At 39.7% G+C, this 24,888-nt stretch overlaps 1 protein-coding gene across 1 annotated transcript in view; it reads left to right on the forward strand.

Annotated features, from left to right (window-relative positions):
* Positions 1-24,888, forward strand: part of pik3r3b (phosphoinositide-3-kinase, regulatory subunit 3b (gamma)) — a 558,098-nt gene that overhangs the window by 305,492 nt on the left and 227,718 nt on the right. The window contains exon 5 of the mRNA XM_060830478.1: positions 4,896-5,027. Coding sequence (XP_060686461.1) covers positions 4,896-5,027 — 132 coding nt within the window. The remainder of the gene's footprint in view (positions 1-4,895; positions 5,028-24,888) is intronic.

A 24,888-nucleotide genomic window follows, 5' to 3' on the forward strand; every position in this document is an offset into this window, starting at 1 on the left:
TCAAGTCAGCCACATTAAGTCAGCTCACCAATGTGGTTCCATTGGCATCAAGGCATTTTCCCAGTGGCAGAACTGGATGTGGAGAAGCTGTGCCCATTTCAAGTAGGTGGCCAATGAATTACCATGATACAAAGTCTAATTAAAGTTTAATAAGGTGCACTTGGTTAAATGGAAGTGGCTGCCGGGTTGCAAGTAAGCTCTAGGCTGAATGGTCCAAAGAGACTGCCATGAGAAGAAAAGGCAGTCTCGTATCCTCATCGATTTCCCTGGAGGGGCTTTCCTTCCAACATTCAACCCTGAGATTTTATTTATGAGTATTTCAAAGCAATCTACCTGGCCCAGCTTCTGAAGTCTGCCATGTCTTTCTGCAGCTCCCACCTCGCCTGGGCACCCTGCTGACGTTTCAGAGCCACTGGCCTTCAGATTAGGCTGTCAGCAGTAACAGTAGCTCACTCATTTTCCTGAATGAGATAGGAGGCCTACGGGCAGTTAGGGAGCATTCTGCAGGTGGGAAGGACAACCCAGTTGCCAGCAAGTTCAACTCAGAACTTGTTATTGTGATGTTGGAGAATCAAGGTGTATGTAAAATTCATGTCAGTGTTTCAATGGCAACCTGGATTAACTAAACATGAATGACAGGTCATTGTGCCAGGTTATCAATCTAAATGAGTTTTGTTCTTTTCTGTGTTTCATAATGCACTGAGTGTTTCCAGTGTCCACTTTGGAATACTAACAATGCTCTCAAAATGCATTGGACATCAAGATAAAAGACACAATTACCCTCCAGTTGGAATTGGTATCAAGTTCTAATTCACAAGGCTATAGCCAACCTTAAAAAAAAGCTTTGAAAGAAAGACTTACATTATCTGGGTACCTTAGCAAATCTTAATTTTTTTCAATTAAATGATTCCTTTGAGGCTCACTTTTACGTTCTTGACAGATTTTCACCAGTAATCATATTCATTTGGGGAAAGCAATATTATTATAGTTGAATTGTTTAGTGAGATCAACACTCGGTACATGAATATTAACATGTTCTATTAAAAACCAAGCAGTTCACTGGAAAGTATAAGGGAGACCTGATAGAGACTTGACATACTAAGGTCCCGGTTCATCTTGTTCTAGCCTCAGCAAAATGTAACTCCTTCCGCACATACTCAGTAACTACTATTCCAGGCAAGTTATAGTCAACCCTTTGCTACACAGGCAGAGGGTGTTTGAGTGGAGCAGTAATTGTAAGGTAGCAAGGAGAAAAAGGAGCCTAGGCTTGATGTTAAGTTTAAATAAAATTGTCATAGTAATACAAGGAGCCACATTCTACTCCAAGGTACACACATGCCAACCAGACTGCTGATGCAGGTTGATGAATTCACTTTCAGTTTCTTGAGCCATGTCCTGACTTCACAGCTCCACACAGCGGCTGGAGAAATTAGAGGCAATGTTGATACACTGATTGGAACCAGACGGATCTTATTGACTATGAGATTCTTGATTGGAATAGTTAGCCTGGGCCAATCAGGGAGCCTGGGCTGACAGGTGGAGGGGGTCGTTAGGGCCGACTGCCTGCCCCTCTTCAGCGGTTACATTAGAACCCGGGTGTCCTTGGAGAAAGAGCACGCAGTCTCCACCAACACTCTGCAGTTGTTCAGGGAGAGGTGGGCGCAGCAGGGAGTGGAGTGCATTATTTCCCCCTCCAACTCTATTTTGATTTAATCCCTGCCCTCCCTTTCACTGTTTGATCACACAGCATTGCCTTTTGTGTAGGGCACTGCTTGTCACTGGCCAATCGGGGTGTTTCCTTTCTTCCTGGTGGAGGAAATTGAATAAAGATTCATACACCTTGTGTCTCTCACTGTGTCTCACACCTGCACACACACAACATAGGTGCTGGGGAAAAAAAAATAAGAAAAAAGAAACACACAAACAGGAGTGTCAGGGGTAGAATAAAAAAGAAAAAAAAACAGAGGACTGAACGGTCCTGGCTTTGCCACTCCTCTCCCTTGTAAAATTGCTATTTCTCTGTACACAGCTGTTAATGTTAACTGTTTTGTAACTGTGTATTTTTAATAAAATTTAAAAAAAAGAGGATTTAGTGTCTCCTTATCACAGGGACTATCCGCAGCCAGTGTACAGTGCACATGTAAATAAAGGGTGACTTGGTCATGGGATCCTGACCTCCATGCAGTCAGCAGGGAGTATTCTGCTTTTTCCACCATGTGACATATGTTATTTATTGTGTTTTTGTGTAGGTCAGATTACATTCCATTCAATACCTATATCGAAGAAAATTATTGAGAATTAATAATTCATCTCTACTTTGCTGAATAAATTGAAGTTTTAAGAGTTTTATCAGATGGTTGAATATAAGTGAAAGAGATACAGTCTCGTTTCAATTTGCATTATCTTATAGATAATGTTATATGGGTCTGCTTAATTTATTGTGGTTCGACATGAATTCGACTGGACAAGCCAAACAGAAAATAGCCAGGGAATTCCTAGAGGCATGGCACTTATCCACAGATTCAATCAATAAGCACATCGACCTGGACCCAATATACCGACCACTGCAGCGGACAGCTGGAACTGACAACCGGAAGCGGCAGATTCAAATCACTACAAATACCAGAGGAAACATCACAGAAACACTTCACAGGAGGCTCCCAAGCACTGAGGATGTGACCTTGACAGGGGACGAAACGTCTGCAACACAAATTCCCAGCTCGGCGAACAGAACCTCAACAACAAGCACCCGAGCTACAAATCTTCTCACAAACTTTGAATCTGCTTAATTTAGTTTATAATGAATAGTGCAAGAAGCAAACTAATCTACACACAGAGCTGTATATAAACGCTCAACAATTATTTCAATATCAAAGCTGATAACTTAAAAAAAGGAGAAAGTGAGGACTGCAGATGCTGGAGATCAGAGTCAAGGTGGTGCTGGAAAAGCACAGCCGGTCAGGCAGCATCTGAGGAGCAGGCCAATCGACGTTTCGGGCAAAAGCCCTTCAGGACTAATACACGAAATGTCGATTCTTCTGTTCCTCGGATGCTGTCTGCCCTGCTGTGCTTTTCCAGCACCACACTCCCGAACTTTAAAAAAACGTCCATATTCTTACACAAGCAATCTTGAAGATGTTGAAGCTCTTGTACTTGAACATGGTGATCACCTTCAAACATTCTCTAGAATCAGGAGTGATTTGTAGATTGGGAGCGAGCAACTGTCACCACAGTATGAATGTGAGAGAGAGAAAGAACAGGAAGCTGTGGATCTGTAAACCGTACATCAATAGTAGGAACAATGCAAGACTTCATTAGTATAAAGGATGTGATATATGGAAACATTTGGATAATAATATTTTGATTGGGCACAGTCGTCATGGATTTGTGAATGAGAAATCAAGTTTGACAAAGTTGTTGAAGTTTTTTGAAATTGTCATTGTTCTTGAATTTTCAGAAGGCTTTTGATTAAGTACCCCAGACGAAGCGGTTAGCAAAGTTAAAGCACATGTCATGTGCTGACATGAATTAAGGATTGACAAAGGCAGAAACAGAATAGGACAGAATGTGATTCTTGGGTTGGCAGGTTGTGTCTAGCAGAGGTACTACAAGAATCAGTATGTTCCCCCCATTGTACATAATATATATCAATTATTTGGATGTGGGGACCAAATTTAATATTTCCACATTTGCAGACGATACAAAGTTAAATGGGAATCTAAGTTGTGAGGAAGACATGAGGCATACGATTGAAGGATGTAAAGGTGAACAGGCTTAATGAATGGGCTAGAACATGACAAAGGATATAAAAATATGAGGTCATCCATCTGTTTTGATAGGAGAACCAAGATATGCAGTGGATTTCTTAAATGATAAGAGGTAGGATGGTAAGAAGTAGTTTTATAAAGGGAAGTAGGTGTTCTTATCGATATGACACTGAATGCTTGCATTTACGTGCAGCAAGCTATTAGGAAGGCTAATGGAATGGTGGTCTTTATTGTTAGGAGGATTTGAGTACAAGACTAAAAAGTTTTGATAATGTGCTATTGCACACTTATGACATTCAAAAACTTGTTTTACTAGCACCTTACATCAAATGCTCTTCTCTGGAATGTGCTCTTAGAACCTTGTAACTTTGTTCCTTTTTAGCCTGCCACTGGGCATGGTTAATATGTGACATGTTGCTTTCCATGCTTTCCGATTTTTTTTGTTTGACTTTTTCATCTCAAAGAATCTGTCGTTTTGCCCTCCTTCCCTTTTGTCTTCCAATTCATTTATCCCTATCAACCCTTTGATAGATACCTTGTGGATTTTTAATGATGTGACTATGACTGCTATTCGTGCCAATTATCTTAAAGCTAGTATTCTGCTCAAGATGAAATGATAGAATACAGATTTTCATTCTTGCCTCAAGGGAACTTTTTTTTTTGCTTTTAACCACTTGTGCTCCAAATAGAGACCTGATCAAGAACAGCAGAAACAAATCAAGTAACTATTGGAAGTGAATCCATTTCTCTGACAAAAAGTGTTCGTGTGATTGCATTTCGGAACCATTTTTGTGGATTTAGTTCTAGTGAGGGAACCAAAATCTCTCCCTTTATGAATGAATAATAACATCTTGTGTAAATTGTTCTTTCAAAGAGATGACCTGACAAGAAGAAAAGTTGACAAGAAGTGGAACTGGCAGATTCATGTACCTGACAGTTCTGATGTAATAAATCATGATTACATTTTAACTTGGAGGATGAGAAAACTAATATAATTTTACCCCAACTCAGGCAATCAAAATTATAACAGCAGTCAAAACTATGTGGTCAACAATATATATATGCAGTAAGAAATGAAATATGCTAATAAAGTCACGCGGATTTCTAACCCTTTTCCTTATGTTGCAGATACAGCAGCTGCTGATATCGAACAATATGACATCCACATCATTGCAGATGCACTGAAGCATTACTTAAGAGGCTTGCCTTCACCTGTGATTCCACCAGCTATTTACAGTGAGCTCGTCTACACTGCCCAAGGTAAAATACTGCAGATTTGAAGATTTATACCATTCCTTAATTAAGAATGCATTATATATTGCACATCGCTTGATAAATTTGAAATGCTTTTGTGCTCTGTTCTTGGAAATATTTAACCATTTTTCTTGTCTTTTTAAAAGTTAAATCAGAAAATCAGTGTTTCACAGTGTTGACATACTGAGCTTTGTCTCAAAAATGTGAGCATGTAATATATTAAAGTTTAGAATATTTGATTTTTTTGATAACTTTGTTTAGCAAAAAATGTTATATCCCTACTCTTCACCTGACCTTTCAAACTAACCATGTCTTCCAGTATTAGACTAAAGTATTTTGTTTTTTTTACTGGATACGGTATCTAAATCAAGATAGTCTTGAACACACATTGTTTTAGCAAATGAATATCAAGTTTGTCTGCTAATCCCAGCATTGTCTCCAATGTTATAAAACAATGTAGATATTGTGAATAAATATGCTACCCTGCATTTTACTGAACTATTTGGATCAGGAGGTTTTTGGGATTATTCCTTGTTCGGAGTTAAGTTATTTAGTTGGGGAAGCATTTGAGAAACTACAGTTAGCCTTGACAATAATTTGTCTCAGCAAGAGTTAATTTTACTCAATGATAATTCAACGAATATGTATGTCTGTAAAATGTGAGGTAAGAGCAGAATTAGTCATACCCATTCATATTCATGCAAAATGGACACAAACGATAAATATTTCAGTAAGACACATTAGAATTTCTGGTGTTGTGGAACTCTGCACCAGTGTGCAGTCAGGAGCTAATACAAGTGGGGAAAAATACTTGAAAACAAAATTGGCGGTAGTGTCAACTTAGAATAGCTGCATAATCTTGTTTGTCCTTAAAACTATATGGTTCCACTAAAAAGGAGACACTATTGATAAGTACAGTCAAGTGGTTGATAAACACACCAGTGTTTAAAAAAAATGGAGACCAATGGAAAACAACAAAAAGTAACTGTGCAATGGCTACCTATTTGCAACTGGCTGGATGTAACTAGGTGCTGTTTTCAGTACTCACGTTCACAGTCAGTCACTGATTAAAATCAAATATAATCACAATACAGATAGTAACAATTTATATATTTTAGTGAATAAATTTCAATGTGTAGGATTTATTTATCATTCCAATCCAATGTCCAAACTGTTAATGTATGGTATTAATATTTTTCTGGTCTTAAAACCAAAGTCTGGGCTAATCATCTGAGAGCTGACATGCAGCGCCTCAATCTTCATAAAATATTACTGAAGTAATAAAGCTATCAATCAACTCCTGAGGATATTACAGAGAGTGTATGTGTAATCGGAGCAGGTCAAAATGTTCAACATTGATCCAAAAAAAGTCATTATCAAGTCTGACTTAATAAAACTAAGAGGCAATTTTTGTACAAGTTGGAAAAGGTTTCCACAATTTGAATGGGTATTAGAACTCCAACAAATAGTACTGTTGAAAGTTCAGCTCTCCACATGGAAAGGGAATACTCGAAGGGGATTCAGCACAAAGCTAGAGGAACTATTTGATGCGATTTCTTTCAGCTAATGATTGAAGATATGTTGTGTGATCAGATCAAGTGCCAACCCACTGTCCATATGTAGCACAAATAAATCATGTCATCTCTGGACAAAGTACAGCGAACATTCCAAAATGGTGCTAAAATATGTTCTGACATTAAGAGTTGATAAAAATTAAGTAAGCTTCACATTGTGTTTCAATTGAAGTTATAATAGCCCTAAATGATTCAACTGGGGGTTATTCATGAGCTTTAAGTTTAGACGTGCCTTTCCCTTTAATTGTCTGATTATATTCAAGTGGTTGAAATTCTGTTAGGCCAAAGGCGCTCTCACCCACTAATCCGAGAACCAGTGGGAATCCACATCATTTCCAGGGGGATGGCTGAAGGGGGCTGAAGGAATCAAGTAACTTGCAGGCACTTATGTGGCCACTGTTGGGCCTTCCTTCTGTCGCTAGTACCATAGTCAGAAGTCTTGCTGCTAACAGGAGCATTGGCACCCACCAGAGAATAGGCCCGAGGTCAAATCCAACTGCTGCAGAGGTATGTAATAATATCTCTGAACAGGTAGGTTAGAAAATATCTCCAGAATTGCTGAGGGACTCCAGATGGAAAGGTGAGTGAAGTTAGGAAGGGAATCTTAGATTGAGAATCATTGGAGCAGAAGGGACAGAGAGTCGAAGTCAAGAACAGAAGTTGATTTAAATGGTGAGGGAGTTACACCAAAAACCAAACCTTGCACCAGACCACAGTGTGAGGTCCCTTGATCGGATATTGACAGGAGTGGAACCTCCCCCACTCCCCCATCCAGGAAGTTGCTGGAAAATCTTTTGCTAAATGGCCACCGAGACATCATGAAAACAATGCAGTACACATTTAACTTTTCAGCCATTCGTAAACTGTGGTGGGCTTGGGGATGATGGGTGTCTCACAGCTCATTATTGAATCTCATTGACATCTCACCAGCAGCTGCTAGGGATCCAGGGTCTGCCCCACTCAGCCTGCTGAACTAAATAGCATTGTTCACTGCCAGCACCGGGAAAAAAAACGAGCTCTTCCCACCATTAAATCCAACCCTTTATTTCTGTGAGGTGTTCTCATTTCCTCTATTCCATCATCCCTATCTGGGATTTATAATTGAAGCCAAGCGATCAAAGCAGTTTGATTTCACGGAAGCAACATGTATGGTAGCATATCTGATACGTAGCAGTTTACTGGAAAGTGCATCCATAATTGACACCAAAAGTGTGTATCATAGCATACCAGTGATTAAATAAGGTGACTTTTTTAATATCGTCAGGTTGTGCAAAGCAACAAAAAGGAGATTGTAGATTTAGTTATCATTCACTCTGTATAAATTTTGCTAATGACTTAGATTCATGATGGAACTAATCTCCAATTTCAAAAGGGCTAATTTTTATTGTTATTCTGCTTCAGTTCATGTAATACTCTAAAGAGCAACTTTGTTTATTGGAAAGTAATTTATTGATGCTGAGAAAGAAATGGTCAAGTCCTTTTTTTTTGCGTTGGTAGATTCATGGTCGTATTTGAGGAAGATGGTTGTGCTTAACATAGCCGGCAATATTTCCACATATCGGGAAGGGAAACAAGAAACTAAATCACAGTAATGTTCTTGAACAGAAGGGGCCATTCGACCCATCTAATCTGTGCCAAATCTCCAAATGACCATCATGAGATAGTGCCATTTACCTGCCTTTTCTCCATGGCGTTGTATTTTGGATGATTGTTTGAACAGAAAAGAATGTCTCAAATGAATCAAGTGAACCTACTTCCAACACACTTCCAGGTGTGCATTCTAGACCCAAATCACAGTAGTTGAAAGATTTTTATTCCCACATTAATTTTGCTTCTTTTGCAAATCATTTTAAATCTGTGCCCTCTCATTCTCAATTTGTTTATGAACAGGAACAATTTCTCCCTATCTACTCTATTCAGTCCCCTCAAGATGTTGAAAATTTCTATCAAATTTCCTCTTAGCTTTCGTCTGTCAAGAATTCCAAACTTAGCCTCTCCAATTTACTATCTAACTGGTTGCTCATACTTGGATCTTTCGTTGTGAAGCATTCACATCTTTCCTACAGTGTGGCACTCAGAACTGTGCATAATACTCGAGGTGAAGTCTAAGAAGCATTTAAACAAGTTCACCATGACCTCCTTGCACTTGTACTCTATTAATAAAGCCCAGGATACTGCATGCTTTATTAACTGACCTCTCCATCTGTCCTGTTGCATTCAATGATCTATGCATGCATACAGATGCACATCCAGGCCCCTCTGTTTTTGCAATCTTTAGCATAGCACCCTTTACTTTGTATTGTCTGTTTTTCTTGCCAATATGCATCAACTCATACTTCTCGACATTGAACTTCAGCTGCCACATTTCTGTCTGTTCCATCAACTTGTCTGTACTTTTTGTTTTATACAATGCCCGTCTCATAGTTTACAATGCTTCCAAGTTTTGTATCATCTACACACTAAGATTGTCTTCTGCACACCAAGATCTATATCATTAATATCTATCCATTGACCATTAGTCTCTGTTTCCTGTCACTCAAGACAAATTTGTATCCATGTTACTATCCTTTTCATTCCAAGTGTTAAAATTTGTTTCACAAGTCTGTTGTCTGGCACTGTATCATAAGTGTTCTAGAGGTCCATGTCAACTTCTTTACCTTAATCTATTCTTTCTGTTACCTCCTTAGTAAACTCCAGCAATTTAGTTGACTGAGATTTCATCTTGAGGAATCTGTATTGACTCTTGCGAATCAACCCACCTTTTTCCACTTTCTCTTTCTTTCTTACGCATTTGCACACGCACACACACACTCATATATGGAAATAGTTTATTGGTGGAGGTAGAAAAACTGGAAAGCCAGTTCAATTGTCTTTATTTCTTGGTTCCAACATTGAGGCGATCCTTAAAATGCAACAAAGAACTGCAGATGGTGGAGATTTGAAACAAAAAGCGAAATTGCTGGAAAAAACTGAACTGATTGGGCAGCATCTGTTGGAAGAAAGCAGCGTTAATTTTTTGAGGCAGGTCACTTTTCAACAGAAATTGTGGAATTCATGTTCTCTAAGCCTTTTTGACTGCAGGCCTATGCTTTTTAAGAATACAATGACCTGAACTGAAGTGCTTACTCTAGAACTACACCACCGATCATCTGTACAATGTCTGTATATTTCATCGATATTCTACAGATGTTCCTGAGTAACTAATGAAGAGCCACTGGACTTGAAATGTTAACTGTGCTTTCTTCTCATAGATCCTATCAGACCTGTTGAGTTTCACCAGCAATTTCTATTTTGATTTTGAGATGATCCTTCTTTGGCAAACAGACTCCTTGCTGTTCATATATCTTTCCCAGGAATTACAAACTGACTGATTTTAGGGTGGGAAAAGTTCTTCACACTTCTCTTCATCTCTCTCTCTCCCTCTCTCTCTCTCTGTCTATAACTTGTTTCCAGCTCCAAGCTACTCAGCCATTTAGGAACTAATCCCTTAGTGGTTGGCAAGCAAATATTTTCTGTCATTAATCTGGCGACTGGTGAAAGTTAGTGATCAGCTTCTTGATGCCAATAAGGAACTGCCTCCATACACACCCTCAGCTCCACCCTCAGTTCAGAATCTGAACTTCAATTTTTTTTAATTAGAATTAGAATCCCTACTGTGTGGAAACAGGCCCTTCAGCCCTACAAGTCCACACCAACCCTCCGAAGAATGTCCCACCCATACCCATTCCCCTGCATTTACCGCTAACTCATGCACCTAACCTATACATCCCTGAACACCATAGGCAATTTAGCACCGCCAATTCACCTACCTGCACATCTTATTGCATTTTCAAATAGTTGTAATACTATTGGTTCAATACGATTGGTATCAAATTTATTGCTTTCAGAACAGAAGCATTGGATTTTAAAGCAGTACTTTCTCATTTCCGTCCCCCCAGCTTTCAAAAATGCAAAAATAAAAAAGCTTAGTATTTAAGTCTGCTCCACCAAGATATAAGTCTCTTAACATGAGTGTGCACAGTTGACAACATCCTGCATTTGGGGAAGCCAGCTTTATGGCTGCTTGATTTGGAGATGCTGGTGTTGGACTGGGGTGTACAAAATTAAAAATTACACAACTTATGGCTGCTTGTTTGTTTCGATTTGGTTGATCTAAGACTGATCTCCCGTCACCCTTCTGCTCCACAGAGTTTTTCCTCATGAGCTAGTGTCCTTACATTGTGGAATTCTACTGTACATATATGCTTTTCAAAAGTAGAGTGACCTAAACTTACTCCAGAAATATGCCACCAATTGTCTGTACATTATCAGTATATTTCATTCTGACTTGTAATCCTATGTTATCCAGATGCTCCTGAGTAACCGATTTGTCTTATTAATAGCTGCCTCACACTGACCAGATGCTGTCAGCAAAGTATAATATAGCAGGGCATTTCAGAAAGAAAGAACCATGGTTATCGACTCCCAGTAAGATTTACTTTGCAGGATTTTCTAGTTGAAGCAAGTAATGAAATTATGAAATAATATCCCCTCTGAGGAAGGCAATTTGGATTTATATAGCTATTACAGCAGAAAACCAGTAGTGCAACTTCCTCAGAACAAGACTTTTTCCCAAGATTTTAGAAGATAAGAAACTTGTCAGCTAACAAGTAAAAGTAGCTTTGTCCAGTGTTCTCTAATCTATCATTGGTCATATTTGTGCATTTATAATGACTTAAAGTGCAAATTTGAGGGCTATTGTCTATTGTGAACAACTGAAGAACTAGCTGAAAAATGACATGGAGGATGCTGTGTATTCTAATGGTGGAAGAGGACAGACAGTCCATCCTGAGCAATACCTCAGGCCACAATGTATTAGTTTGGACCATATGCAAACAAACAAGTTAACAGCAAGGGTAGGCCTTTTGGAACTTCTGGCATAATCTGTCATTTAGTACTTTCATGGCTGATCTGATTGTGGCCATATTCTAGCATATCTCCCGAGAACCATTGAGCTGCTTAAAAATATTCAATATCTGCCACTACCACTCTCTGAAGATAAGAATTCCAAAGGGCCACACCCTCTCAGAGGAAAAGCCCTCCTTATCTCTGCCGTAAATGTGAGATCCTTGATTTTTAAACTGTGTCTCTGAGTTTTTCCCACAAGGGGAAACATTGTTGCAGCAACCACCCTGTTAAGTCCCCTCAGGATCTTATCTTCCTTAATAATATCACCTCTCATGCTTCTAAATTCCAATAGCTTTAGGCCCAGCCTGTACAAACTTTCCATGTAATGTACCAATCACCTCATCCCAATCATCTGCCAAGCAAAACTTCTCTGAACTGTTTCTAATGTATCTGCAATCTTTTTCAAATAAGGAGTACAAAACTATACACAGTACTTCAGATGTGGACTCAGAAATATAAAGGCAGTAGGAGTATACTTAAGAGGGAAATCAGGAGGGCTAAAAGTGGAATGAGATAGCTTTGGCAAGTAAGGTTAAGGAGAATCCAAAGAGATTTCATAAATATATTAAGGAACAAAAGGTTAAACTAGGGAGAGCATAGGGCCCCTCAAAGATCAGCAAGCAAGCCTATGTGTGGAACTGCAAGAGATAGGGGAGATACTAAACGAGTATTTTGCATCAGTGTTTACCTTGGAAAATGACATGGAAGATACAGAATATAGGGAAATAGATGGTGATATTTTGAAAAATTTCCATTTTGCAGCGGTGTAGGAGCTGGATGTCGTAAAATGCATAAAGGTAGCTAAATCCCCGAGACCTGATCAGGTGTAGCCTAGAACTCTATGGGAAGCTAGGGAAGGTATTGCTGGGTGCCTTGCTGAGATATTTGTATCATCGATAGTCACAGGTGAGGTGCCAGAAGACTGGAGGTTGGCTAACATGGTGCCACTATTTAAAAAGGTGGTAAGCAAAAGCCAGGGAACTATAGACCTGTGAGCCTGACATTGGTAGTGGGCAAGTTGTTGAAGGGAATCCTGAGGGACAGGAGTTACATGCATTTGGAAAGGCAAGGACTGATTAGGGATAGTCAGCATGACTTTGTGTGTGGGAAATCATGCCTCACAAACATGATTGAGTTCCCTGAAGAAGTAACGAAGACAATTGATGAGGGCAGAACAGAATACGTGACATATATGGACTTCAGTAAGGCGTTTGACAAGGTCCCTCATGTTAGACTGGTTAGCAAAGTTAGACCTCATGGAAATATGGGAGAACTAGCCATTTGGATCCAGAACTGGCTCAAAGGTGGAAGACCAAGGTGGTGGTGAAGGTTGCCTTTCAGACTGGAGGCTTGTGACCAATGGTGTGCCACAAGATCGGTGCTGGGTCCACTGCTTTTTCTCATTTATGTAAATGATTTAGATGTGAACATAGAAGGTATAGTTAGTAAGTTTGCAGAGGTACAGTCGATAGCAAAGAAGGTTACGTCAGATTACAACGGGATCTTGATCAGATGGGCCAATGGGCTGAGGAGTGGCAGTTTAATTTAGATAAATGTGAGGTGCCGCATTTTTGGAAAGGTAAACTAGAGCAGGACTTAGACACTTAATGGTAAGTAAGGTCTCTGGGAGTGTTGCTCAACAAAGAGACCTTGGAGTGCAGGTTCATGGTTCCTTGAAAGTGGAGTCACAGGTAGAAAGGATAATGGGGAAGGCATTTGATATGCTTTCCTTTATTGGTCAGAGCATTGTGTACCGGAATTGGTTAGGCCACTTTTGGAATATTTTGTGTAATTCTGGTCTCCCTCCTCTCGGAAACATGTTGTGAAACTTGAAAGGGTTCAGAAAAGCTTTAGGGAGAGATTGAAGACTGGGGCTGTATTCTCTTGAAGTGTCGGAGGCTGAGGGGTGACTTTCTAGAGGTTTATAAAATCATGACTGGCATAGATAGGGTAAATAGACAAGGTCTTTTCCCTGGGGTGGAGGATTCCAGAACTAGAGGGATAGGTTTAAGGTGAAAGGGGAAAGATTTAAAAGAGACCTAAGGGGTAACTTTTTCATGCAGATGGTGGTACATGTATGGAATGAGCTGCCAGAGGAACTGGTGGAGGCTGGTACAATTACAACATTTAAAAGGCATTTGGATGGGTATATGAATAGGAAGGGTTTAGAGGGATATAGGCCAAGTGCTGGCAAATGGGACTAGATTAGGTTAGGATATCTGGTCAGCATGGATGAGTTGGATTGAAGAGTCTGTTTCTATGCTGTGCATCTCTATGACTCTAACTGCTTTAGACCGCTGTCAAAAATGGTCCCTAGTTTTATATTCCATATGATTATGATTCATGTATCAGGACACGCGTCTCACTCTGCACCTCAGAGTTTTGCAAACTTTTCCCATTTAAACAAAATGTAGCTTTCCTGTGGTGGACCATTTATCATATTCGGCCAACTGAAAAATAATCCATTTATGCCCACCTCTAGCTTATTTCTAGTCAACCAATCCTCTCACCTCGAAATTAACCAAGTTAATATGTTATTTTGAGACAAAAATAGCTGCAGGTACTGGAATACAGGATAGACAAGCAGGAGGATGGAAGAACACACCAAGTCAGGGAGAGTCAGGGAGGTGGAGAAGCCAACTTTTCGCGTGTATTATACCTTACAACACAAGTTATTATTTTTGCATAATAATTTTCTGATAATGTAAGTATAACACATCCACCAGGATCCCTTTATCTTTGTTGCATGCTATTCCCTCAAAAAACGTTAACCAAACATGACTTCCCTTTCACAAAATGTTTTGCGTGTTGATCCTGCCTAACTGCATTAAGATTTTATGAGGGCCTCCTGTAACTATAGCCACCTTGGAGCTGGTTATTCATGAAGTGTCTTAGAGGAGTAGAAAAAATAGTCTAATTGTTTTGAAGAATGGTGAAATTGAGCACAGAACTTACAAAAATGCTAGAATCATAAATATCACATCTAACCAGTAACTGAGACCATATTTGGGGATGGATGTCAGCTCCATTGACAACTTTGCACAGCATTTGTCTTAAGTGCTCACCTCATTTCTTGTATTTTAGGGCATATTGCCGGGATACCTTCCTGGTAATTGCAGCTGGAGGTTCTGTTTGGTTTTAATTAACTTTACATGGCAAGTGGACTTTGTTCATAAAGTGCAGGAACTCATAACACTCAATGTCTCTGAATGAGGAGTCAGAAATGAAACTAACAGTGAACAATGCAATTCTATCAGCAGGCGATCAATTTCTATGCTCGAATACACATCTGCTCTTGTCTGATATTGCTGTAGTATTTTGACATAAATTATAGTGAGTTCCATTAACATACCTGTGAGTGGACAACAATGTTTGTTCCTTCGATAATGTGTTCTTTTGATTCCAAATGAACATCGGGCCAATTACTTAAAGTAAGCAAACAAGTTAAGATAGCAATTGTTATTGTACTTGTAACAGTGGGACCTGTTGAGATTGAACTTGTGGTAGGTGATGCCAGAATGGGAGAGAAAGAAAAGTCCAACATGACCTGTCCTTTTTGAAACTGTTAGATCCTGTTTCCTAGGATAATAGATATATTGCTGATCCTTATTACCTGAGGCTGCTGCTTCATTTCAGAAACAATCTAAGTGCTCCACATGGAAAATCCTGGTTTAATGATTAATCAGAAGATTGAACTTCCAATATTCAGCCAGAATCTGTAATATTTCACTTTTTCTAACTTTCAAGACTGAAGGTGCACCAATTGAGAAGCTACAAAGACTTTTTCTATCCACCATAATTGTGTAGTAATTAAGTGATTTCTGAGGAGCATGTCCCCAGATGCTCAAGGAGAGGGTGGCATTATTTGTAATCAAAATAGTTTTAATTTTGCTGCATTTGTTGCTGTTGTTCTATGTGGCTTATTGCCAATGTCACACTTTTCCACTGAGCCTAGATTTCGATTTTTATACTATTTACTCTTTTGAACTAAAGTAGGAGTTGTGCTTGCATTGATTAACTAAAGTTTTACTCAGAAATTGATTTAGTGACAAATCTTGATAAATCCAGGTTGCCATTTAATTCAGAAATTTTGTGATAAGTGTGTGTCCGAATTACTTGACTAGTAACTACAGTACTTATGTGTTGGCTGAGGCAAGTAAATGCATTCTCAATTTTTGTTTACCCTTGACATGTGTTTGAAAATGCATGTGGTGGTCCCAGCCCTATTTCCAGTATCGCTGTTCTTTACCAGTAGAAGAAAGAGAGAGGGCTGTCGTTCTTATAGACACAAAACCCAAACTCAGCAGGCCCATTTGCACACAGTGCTCAATTCAAACAGATCCCATTCTTGGTTGTTGTAAGGACCTTAATCCCAGTATGGGAGTCATAAATTGATATAGCAGACAGAAATGCAATTGAAGGATGGATAGGGTCTGTACAACTATTATGATCAGATTTTTTGTAAAAGCCTCACTCCTTAAGTTTTGATAAAACAGTCGGAAGCTGAGAGTTAGAACAAAACACCTCTGCTGGACAGTTCTGTTGATAGGCTTAGGTAAGAAAAACAGGAACATCTAGTCATACAGATTTCCAAAAAATGTTTGCTGACATTACCCAGGGGCTATTACTTTTATATCATCCTGAATGCTGAGCTGAGTTTCAAAGGCTACAATTTTCTCAGCAGGCATCTGAGTTCTTCATTTATTTAACAGTATGAAGATGCTTTGAAAGGATTAGCTATCTTTGTGGTGGCTCTGAATAAAAGTCTGTTTGTTCTTCTAAAAGATTAGTCACATGATATTTCAATTAATTTCATTAATGGGTGGCTCTTTTTCTCTATAAGGTGATTGATAATGAGAATTGTGTTATAATGTTAGAATTTTTTGTTCCATTTCTATATTTCTCCTGAGGTTTGTTCATGAGGAGTGTTGAGTAAGTGACTCAGACAGTGCCATGATCTTCAGGAACCATGGCAGGGCACGGTGTGCAGGGTGGATGAGAATATATGAGTTGACATTGAATCAACATGCACGATATGTGGGCCGTCATAAATGGGTGTGAGGGTTGTGGGTTAGAGGGTTAACCATTTTTCAAACAACTGGGTCAAAGTATCTGAGAATCAAGACAGGCTTTTTAATCAGCTCACCTTGGCACCCACCCTCCCCCATAGCTGCCCATATACCATTTCTGGAGCTGATGAAACATTTTCTGATTCATCCTAACTTGAGTTAAATTATTTCTTGTCACACGTATTATGTTACAAAATACAGTGGAAAGTGTTGTATAGTGTCTCCACTCTCTGGCGCCATCTTATATCACAGAAAAATAAACCAAAACATAGAATTTAAAGGCAGAAAATGAAAAAAATAAAGGAAGGGGCCAACTTTACAGTCCTTCTTGTTAAGTGGCGTACCATGGACCATGGGACTGGTGGCTGGGCATCCTTCACTGTGCCCCTGCCACTGGACTGATAGCCGCCACTCTTGGTGCCATCTCAGCTGCACTGATACCCTCACCACTGAGCACTCACTGGACCTCACCAATGCACATGGTACCAAACCACCCCAAACTCAACTCCACCCCTCCATGAGTCTGCTTTGGGCCCACCTCACCGATGCAACTGCTGTTGATGCCACCAAGTCTTGTACTGGGCCCAAACTCACTTCCTCTGCTGCTTCCACGATTCTGTGCTGGAAGCAGATGCCACCAAAAACCCAAACCTGCTTCCACTACTGCTGCCATGAGTCCACGCAACTGAGACTACTCTAGTGTGAGCTGCTGGGCCTACTCGAGTCTGAGCTGCTGGGTCTACACGAGTCTGAGCTACTGGGCCTACTCGAGTCTGAGCTGCTGGGTCTACACGTGTCTGAGTTGCAGGGCCTACTCTTGTGTGAGCTGCTGGGCCTACTCTTGTGTGAGCTGCTGGGCCTACTCGAGTCTGAGCTGCTGGGTCTACATGAGTCTGAGCTGCTGGACCTACTTGAGTCTGAGCTTCTGGGCTTACTCGAGTCTGAGCTGCTGGGCCTACTCGAGTCTGCACTACTGGGCCTACTTGAGTCTGAGCTATAGGGCCTACTCGAGTTTGGGCTGCTGGTCCTACCTGGGTCTGAGCTGCTGGTCCTGCTTGAGTCTGAGCTGCTGGTCTTGCTTGAGTCTGAGCTGCTGGTCCTACTCTAATCTAAGCTGCTGGACCTACTTGAGTCCACACTCCTGAGTTTACTTGAGTCTGAGCTACTGGTCCTACTTAATTCTGTGCTGCTGGGGTTATTTGAGTCTGTGCTGCTGGGCCTACTCAAGTCTGTGCTGCTTTCTACTCGAGTCTGTGCTGCTGGGCCTACTGTAGTCTGTGTTGCTGGACCTACTTTAGTCTTTGCTGCTGGGCCTACTCAAATCTGTGCTGCTGGGTCTACCCAATGCCGCTGATCTCATCGCCATGACCAAGCTCCTCTTCAAGAGGTAAATAAAGTAAAATAGAAGAGAGAAAGAAAAGCAGAAGAAACAAAAAGAAAAGCAAACAAAACAGACAAGCCCCTGACTCAGAAGCCCTACTCCACTGCTGTCTGACCCATAATGTCAATACCTCTTTGCGTTAACACATAATGCATTTTTTTGGAGTTCTATTTTTATTGCATTACTGTCTGTGTTGAGGATAATTTGTCTGTGTTGCATGTGCATATTTAATTATAAAAGTATGACGCTGCATTATCTTTCCACATAAAAGTATGTCAGTCATACATATTCCAGTTAAAGCTATAAGTAACTAAGCTGTAAAACCGATCAGATTGTTTCCCCATCTATGGCACGACACCAAAAAAATTACGGTCATTTATTTTGTTCACCAAAAATGGTCATTTGTTGTTCGCTTAGAATGCTTTGTTTGAAAAATAATAAATACCAGCTAATCATTCTAAATAGGCTTTTTAAAGATACACAGCTTGCTAAGAAGAATGAGCGGACGTCCATCTGGGTCTGAGATTGTACAGACAGGTTTAACCTCCTGAAGGATAAGGTCATTTGCGACAGCAGCTGGCTGAGTTTAAAGTTCATTTTGAGTTTCCATTGTGGGGCACACATCATTGCTAATCACTGCAAGCAAAACAGCAGGGAGTAAGTAATGTTCCAGCCATGTTGGATCGAGGGCAAGTCTTTGAGTTCTAATTAATCCATACTTACGGAGATAGGCTTTAAACCCATTCATCATTCACCAGTTTACCAATGAGCTTGTAATGACCTACGAACTTTAAGTGCTCGGATTATTATAAATACTTCAATAAGATATAGATCAATCAATGGCTTTTGTCAGCACAGATATCATAAAATCTTTCTAAATATCCAAACAAACCAGTACACACAGCGTATGGCAAGTATAGTGGTCCCCCTTGCGATGTCCCTGAGTTTTCTTTCCAAATCATGGATATTTTTCCCCATGGTAATTTGTCTCAAAAATCTCTAACCATGTAAAATACGTCTGTGCACTTCTGAAGTACAATACCTAGTGAAATTGTAACAAAAATAAAGTAGAGGTTGAGTCAAATCCATTCATACAAATATTAGCAAGCAACAATGAGACATAAAGACTTCTGTTGCCTATGTTTCCTGCCACAAATCTATTTTCTACCTTGCTATGCTTGCTAGATTTTTCCATTGTACCCAGTTTCATTGTGGATCACTTCATTATTCTGTCTCTCATTGAGGGGTAAGTCCTTTGTCCTTGTCTCCTCCCTCCCCTCCCCCATCCTTGCTGGCAGCAATTTTGTTTAAAATGTTCAGAGTGCGTATAATATTTTATTGAATTCAAGTCATTTAGTTCTCCTTGAAAAGGACCCAAATCCTTTACAACTCAAGGTTTACCTTTGGTGTCTGTTGTATGGTCATGAATAATTCTTTCATTGAACACGATATTATTGTTTTGCCATGCTATCATTAGCATTTATCCCATATCTTATGGTTAGTGGGCTGATGAATACTTCAGGCTTTATTTATTAAATCCAGTTTCCTGATGCCAGCTGATACCCTCCTTATTTGTGCAGAAACATGGAAGATAGGAGTAGGCCATTTGACTCCTCAAGCCTGCTCTACCATTCAATATGATCATGGTTGATCATTGAGCTAAATATGCTATTCCCTCCCTCCCTCCCTCCCTTGACGTTTTTCACCACAACAGCTATATCTACCTCCTTCTTGAAAATGCATAATCTTAGAGTCCCTACAGTGTGGAAACAGGCCCTTTGACCCAACAAGTCCATACCGACTCTTCGAAGAGTCTCCCACCCAAACCCACTACTCGTTAATCTATATTTACCTCTGATTAATGCACCTAACCTACACATTCCTGAACACTATAGGCAATTTAGCATGGCCAGTTCACCTGACCTGCACATCTTTGGACTATGGGAGGAAACCAGAGCACCTGGAGGAAACCCACGCAGACACGGGGAGAATGTGCAAACTCCACACAGACAGTCGCCCGAGACTGGAATCGTACCCGAGTCCCTGGCACTGTGAAGGACCCATAATGTTCTGGTTTCAACCACTTTCTGTGGTAGTGAATTCCATAGGGTCACCTCTCCGTGGGTAAAAACAAACTTTCTCATCTCAATCCTAAAATGTTTGCCCCTTTATCCTTTAAACTATGAACCTGGTTTTGGATTCTGGATTGTCACGTTTATACCCTTAAATGGTTCACCTCTCACCTTGAAAGCATGACCTCTCGTTATTGAATCCTCACCCTGGGGAAAAAAACTTATCTCTATCTAGCCTGACTATACCCTTCATGATTTTGTAGACCTCAATCAGGTCCCCGCTCAATCTCCTTTTTTCTAATGAAAACAAGCCTAATCTACTCAACATCTCTTCATAGCTAACACACTCCATTGCCAGGCAACATCCTCATAAGTCGTCTCCGCACCCTCTCCAAAGCGTCCACATCCTTTTGGTAATGTAGCGACCAGAATTGTACACAGTATTTCAAATGCGTTCGAACCAATGCCATGTACAATTTTAACATTACCTAGCAGCTCTTATACTCAATACTGCGTCCGATGAAGGCAAGCATACCATATGCCTTCTTGACCACTCTATCCACCTGTGCAGCAACTTTCAGGGTACAATGGACCTGAACTCCCAGCTCTCTCTACTCATCAACTTTTCCCAAGGCTCTTCCATTTCCTGTATAACTCGCTCTAGAATTAGACTTCCCAAAATGCATCACCTCATATTTGCCTGAATTGAACTCCATTTGCCACTTCTCCACCCAACTCTCCAGTCTATCTATATCCTCCTGTATTCTCTGACAGTCCCCTATGCTTTCTACTACTCCACTAATCTTCGTGTCATCTGCAAACTTACTGATCAGACCAACAATGCCCTCATCCAGATCACTTATGCATATCACAAACAACAGTGGCCCCAGAACTGACCCCTGTGGAACACCACTGGTCACCTTTCTCCATTTCAAGAAACTCCTTTCAACTACTACTCTCTATCTCCTGTTGCTCAACCAGTTCTTTATCTACCTAGCTAGAACACCCTGCACACCATGTTACTTCACTTTCTCTATTAGTTTACAATAGGGAACCTTATCAAACGCATTACTAAAGTCCACATATATGGCATCTTTGGTCCTTCCTTCATCTATCATCTTGGTCAGTTCCTCAAAAAACTCTATTAAGTTGGTAAGGCACGATCTCCCCTGCACAAAACCATGTTGCCTATCACTGATAAGCCCATTCTTTTCTAAATATAAATAGATTTTATCCCTCAGTACCTTCTCCAGCAACTTTCCCATCACTGACGTCAGGTCACTGGTCTGTAGTTACCCGGAATATCCCTACTACTCATCTTGTACAGGGGGACAACATGAGCAATCCTCCAGTCCTCCGGCACCTCACTTGTGTTTAAGAATGCCATAAAGATATCTGTCAGGGCCCCAGTATTTCCTCCCTTGCCTCCCTCAGCAACCTGGGATAGATCCCATCCGGTCCTGGGGATTTGTCCACCTTAATAACCTCTAGCCTACCTAACACATCTTCCCTACTACCAAAAGATTCTGTAGGCTTCTTCCTTCTCAGAATACCCACCTCTGACTGTACCTTGTGTATCTACAAAAGTACAAGTCCATGTGATAGGTCTGAAGGTAAACTGAGCTCAGCTTCTTCCTTTTCATTTGATCTCTGACTTCAATCACTTCTTATTTACAACATCATTCTCAATGTCTCCTCTATCTTACGGAGATCTTGATTGCTGTTTTTCTTAAATTATTGCTAGAATTTTCTGATGTACGTTTTGCCAGGGTCCCATTTTCTACCATTCATAAAGTGACATTTCGAATGCTTTATACCTGTCCTAGCTCAATAATACTTGTACCTCTGTCAGTCTTCATCAAGCTTCATGATCAATCTGTGTCTCAGTGGGTATCTAATAACTTTAAGTTGTTCTCCTCAGTGTCTCTTCCCTCCATTCCTTCTGGCCATTTTAATCACTTCTAGCCTGCTCACAGCCCCTGGTCCTCCAACGTGAACCTATGACTTATCCATATCTCTACCACCACCAACTGCTTCTGTCTCTCCTCACCTCCAGTTTCAAATGCCCTCAGCTTTTTCACCTTCCCTTGATGTGCCCTATCTTCATGAACATCCTTAAAATCACCCCTTTTCTCATGCTTTCATTTCTTCAGTCTGTATTACGCTTTCCATTCTGTTTGGTGTCCAGGTATGATTCTTCATCCTGTAAACCTCTCTGACCATTACAGTAAAAATGTACTTGACTATAAATGCAATCTTGTTTTCAATATTTCTTTCCTTTGGTCAATTATTTTTTAGAGCATGATTTGAGATCTAAGGTCGATGGGCTTCAAGAATATAAGAACCCCCCATCCACCCATCACATAACACACTTCTTTTGCAACATGCTTAACAAATGTACTTGACAAAATAAGCCAGAGTGTTGTTTAAATTTAACTCATTATTAAGTGACTTACAACATAAGACACGCTGCTGGCATGAAAATGAACTTTGATAGAAGCATCGCATTAAATCACAGTCTTCTCACAGGCCCATGTGTCAATCAGCACCTGAATATTCTCATTATATTTTTGCTTCCCCTCTGTACACTTGGTATATTTTGTTGAAGCCAAACTGAATTATGATTTCATAATGATGAAGTCATTTTTATTGGCAGCCTCAGTGATTTTCACTTCTGTCACGCTAGTAGAAATTAGCATTCATCTTGTTCTGATCAAATTCGAGTAAATTTGGATTTGTGAAGAGCCTTGCAGTTCTCCTTTGATAAATAGGATCATATATATAGAACACCCAGTGCCCTGCAATGAAATAGGTTTTATATTTCCACAAGGATGACTCACACAAAATCACAAACTGTGACTGAGCCAGCTTTGGAAGAAGAAAAAGTGATGATAAAATCGATTTGATGTGGCAATATTGAATGCTTTATCAATTGCACAAATTGAGGTTCTCTGGTTTGGACAAATGCAACTAAAAAATATTTTTTTAGATGATTAAAATTGAAATGGAGAAAATAATATCATTAGACTGTTGTGATAAGAAACAAGTTTCGAATTTAATTTTTTTGCAGCGGTCAAAAAACTTATTTAAAATGAATGTAGAGGCAGGTTACATCAGGGAAATAGTAGATTATAATCATGAGAGTGCTGAATTTATTCTGCAATGTATCTCTCAGCTTGTTCTCCTGATTGTGTTTTATATTGGTATGTACTTGAGCTTGTATTTAGCATCAGTGCTCATGATGTGAAACTTGCAGAAATGATTACATTGACAACTGGGTTGAAAGCTGTTCAAAGTGCAGACATTAGGATAGTGATTAAAGGGGAAAGCTCTATCTCCATAAAGTCATTGATCTATCTGGAACTTTCATTCAGACAATATTCACATATTAATATGCCATTAGTAGGATTAATAAACATATTTGTAACTGAAAGCTATACGAGCAGCTAAAGTAGAATCATCATGAGCAACAATATCACCAAATATTTGTCTAGTTTTTAAAGTGTGAAATAATGTCTCGAGGTACTTTGCAAAGGTGATATGAAACAAAATGGATGACAGGTCCAAGGAGGAGATAATGATAAGAATGATCTATTGTTCACGGAAATGTTAGGGAGATCTGGACCAATTATGTAGTTGTGCAGATAAATAAATGGTGGAGACTAACACACGTAAGAACATGTAGCTGTAGAGAGGGATTGCAACACTGATGGAGCTACTGTCATTCAGATGTAACGAAAATGTGGGTGTACTATACCTTTAAGAGAGTAAAAGCAGCAGTGACAGCACAAAGTGTTCTCAATAAGACACAATGGAAACGACAAAACAAATTTAATTAGGCCAATCACTTTAAATTATACTCTGAAAAATACCAAACTCCAGTCAAGTTTGAATTGAGTATATTGACAATCTTAAAAACCAATGACACAATCTGATGCTTTGGGGTATAAAACTGGGGAAAATTGAACAGTTGGGAGGAGAATTGCCACCAGACCAACAGATGTAGACTGCTAGTCAGAACTCTTCGAGAAGTGCCTGTCTACAGAAGGAATTTGCACAGATAAAAACCTCAACACTGACCTGGAGAGCCAATCCACCTACAAAGATAAAGAGAAGATTCAACTACTGGCTGGTTTTAAAAATTTGGACTTTTCTGTAAATCTTAATTCGGAGTTTTATCGGACTAGTATTAATGAAGGGAAGGTAAAAGATAGGTTCAAGGAAGGAATTGTAAATATTTGTTAGTTAATTATTCTCTGTTATACTATAAGAAATAAAATTGTTAATTTTTACTTTAAATATCTCTTGGCCATCTGGATTTTTACAGATTACTGCCCAGGATAAATCCTTTCTGTGTTGCTGGTTTAAATTAAGCAGGAGGGTTTACCCCATATCGTAACACAGATGAGATGTTAAATCTCATGTCCATTCATTATCTTTTCACAAACCAATTCATTGTACCTAGATACAGGTGACAATAAAAAATCTCATTTGCTGTTTATGAGACCTTGCTATGCACAGAGTGGCTGCTATATATTCTGTTATAATAGAGACAAATATGAGAGAAACCTCAAAGAAACACTTCACTGGGTGTAAAACACCTTGGCTTGGCCTGATGTCACGCAGTGCTATAAAAATAAATATATTAAGAAAATGTCTTTGTCTTCTTAATGATCAGTCCACTTCTAGATTGAGAGGAATATTTTGATCGCTGAATTTGAAACCAGAAATAGGTGCAACAAAAAGGGTTCAGATGTGAATCACATGGATGAGTCATGTGTGCCTATTAAGAAGGTGATCTTAAGAAAGGAATCTCGATGTGAG

This window comes from Hemiscyllium ocellatum, chromosome 9 (genome assembly GCF_020745735.1).
Source record: "Hemiscyllium ocellatum isolate sHemOce1 chromosome 9, sHemOce1.pat.X.cur, whole genome shotgun sequence".
Classification (NCBI taxonomy): Eukaryota; Metazoa; Chordata; class Chondrichthyes; order Orectolobiformes; family Hemiscylliidae; genus Hemiscyllium; species Hemiscyllium ocellatum.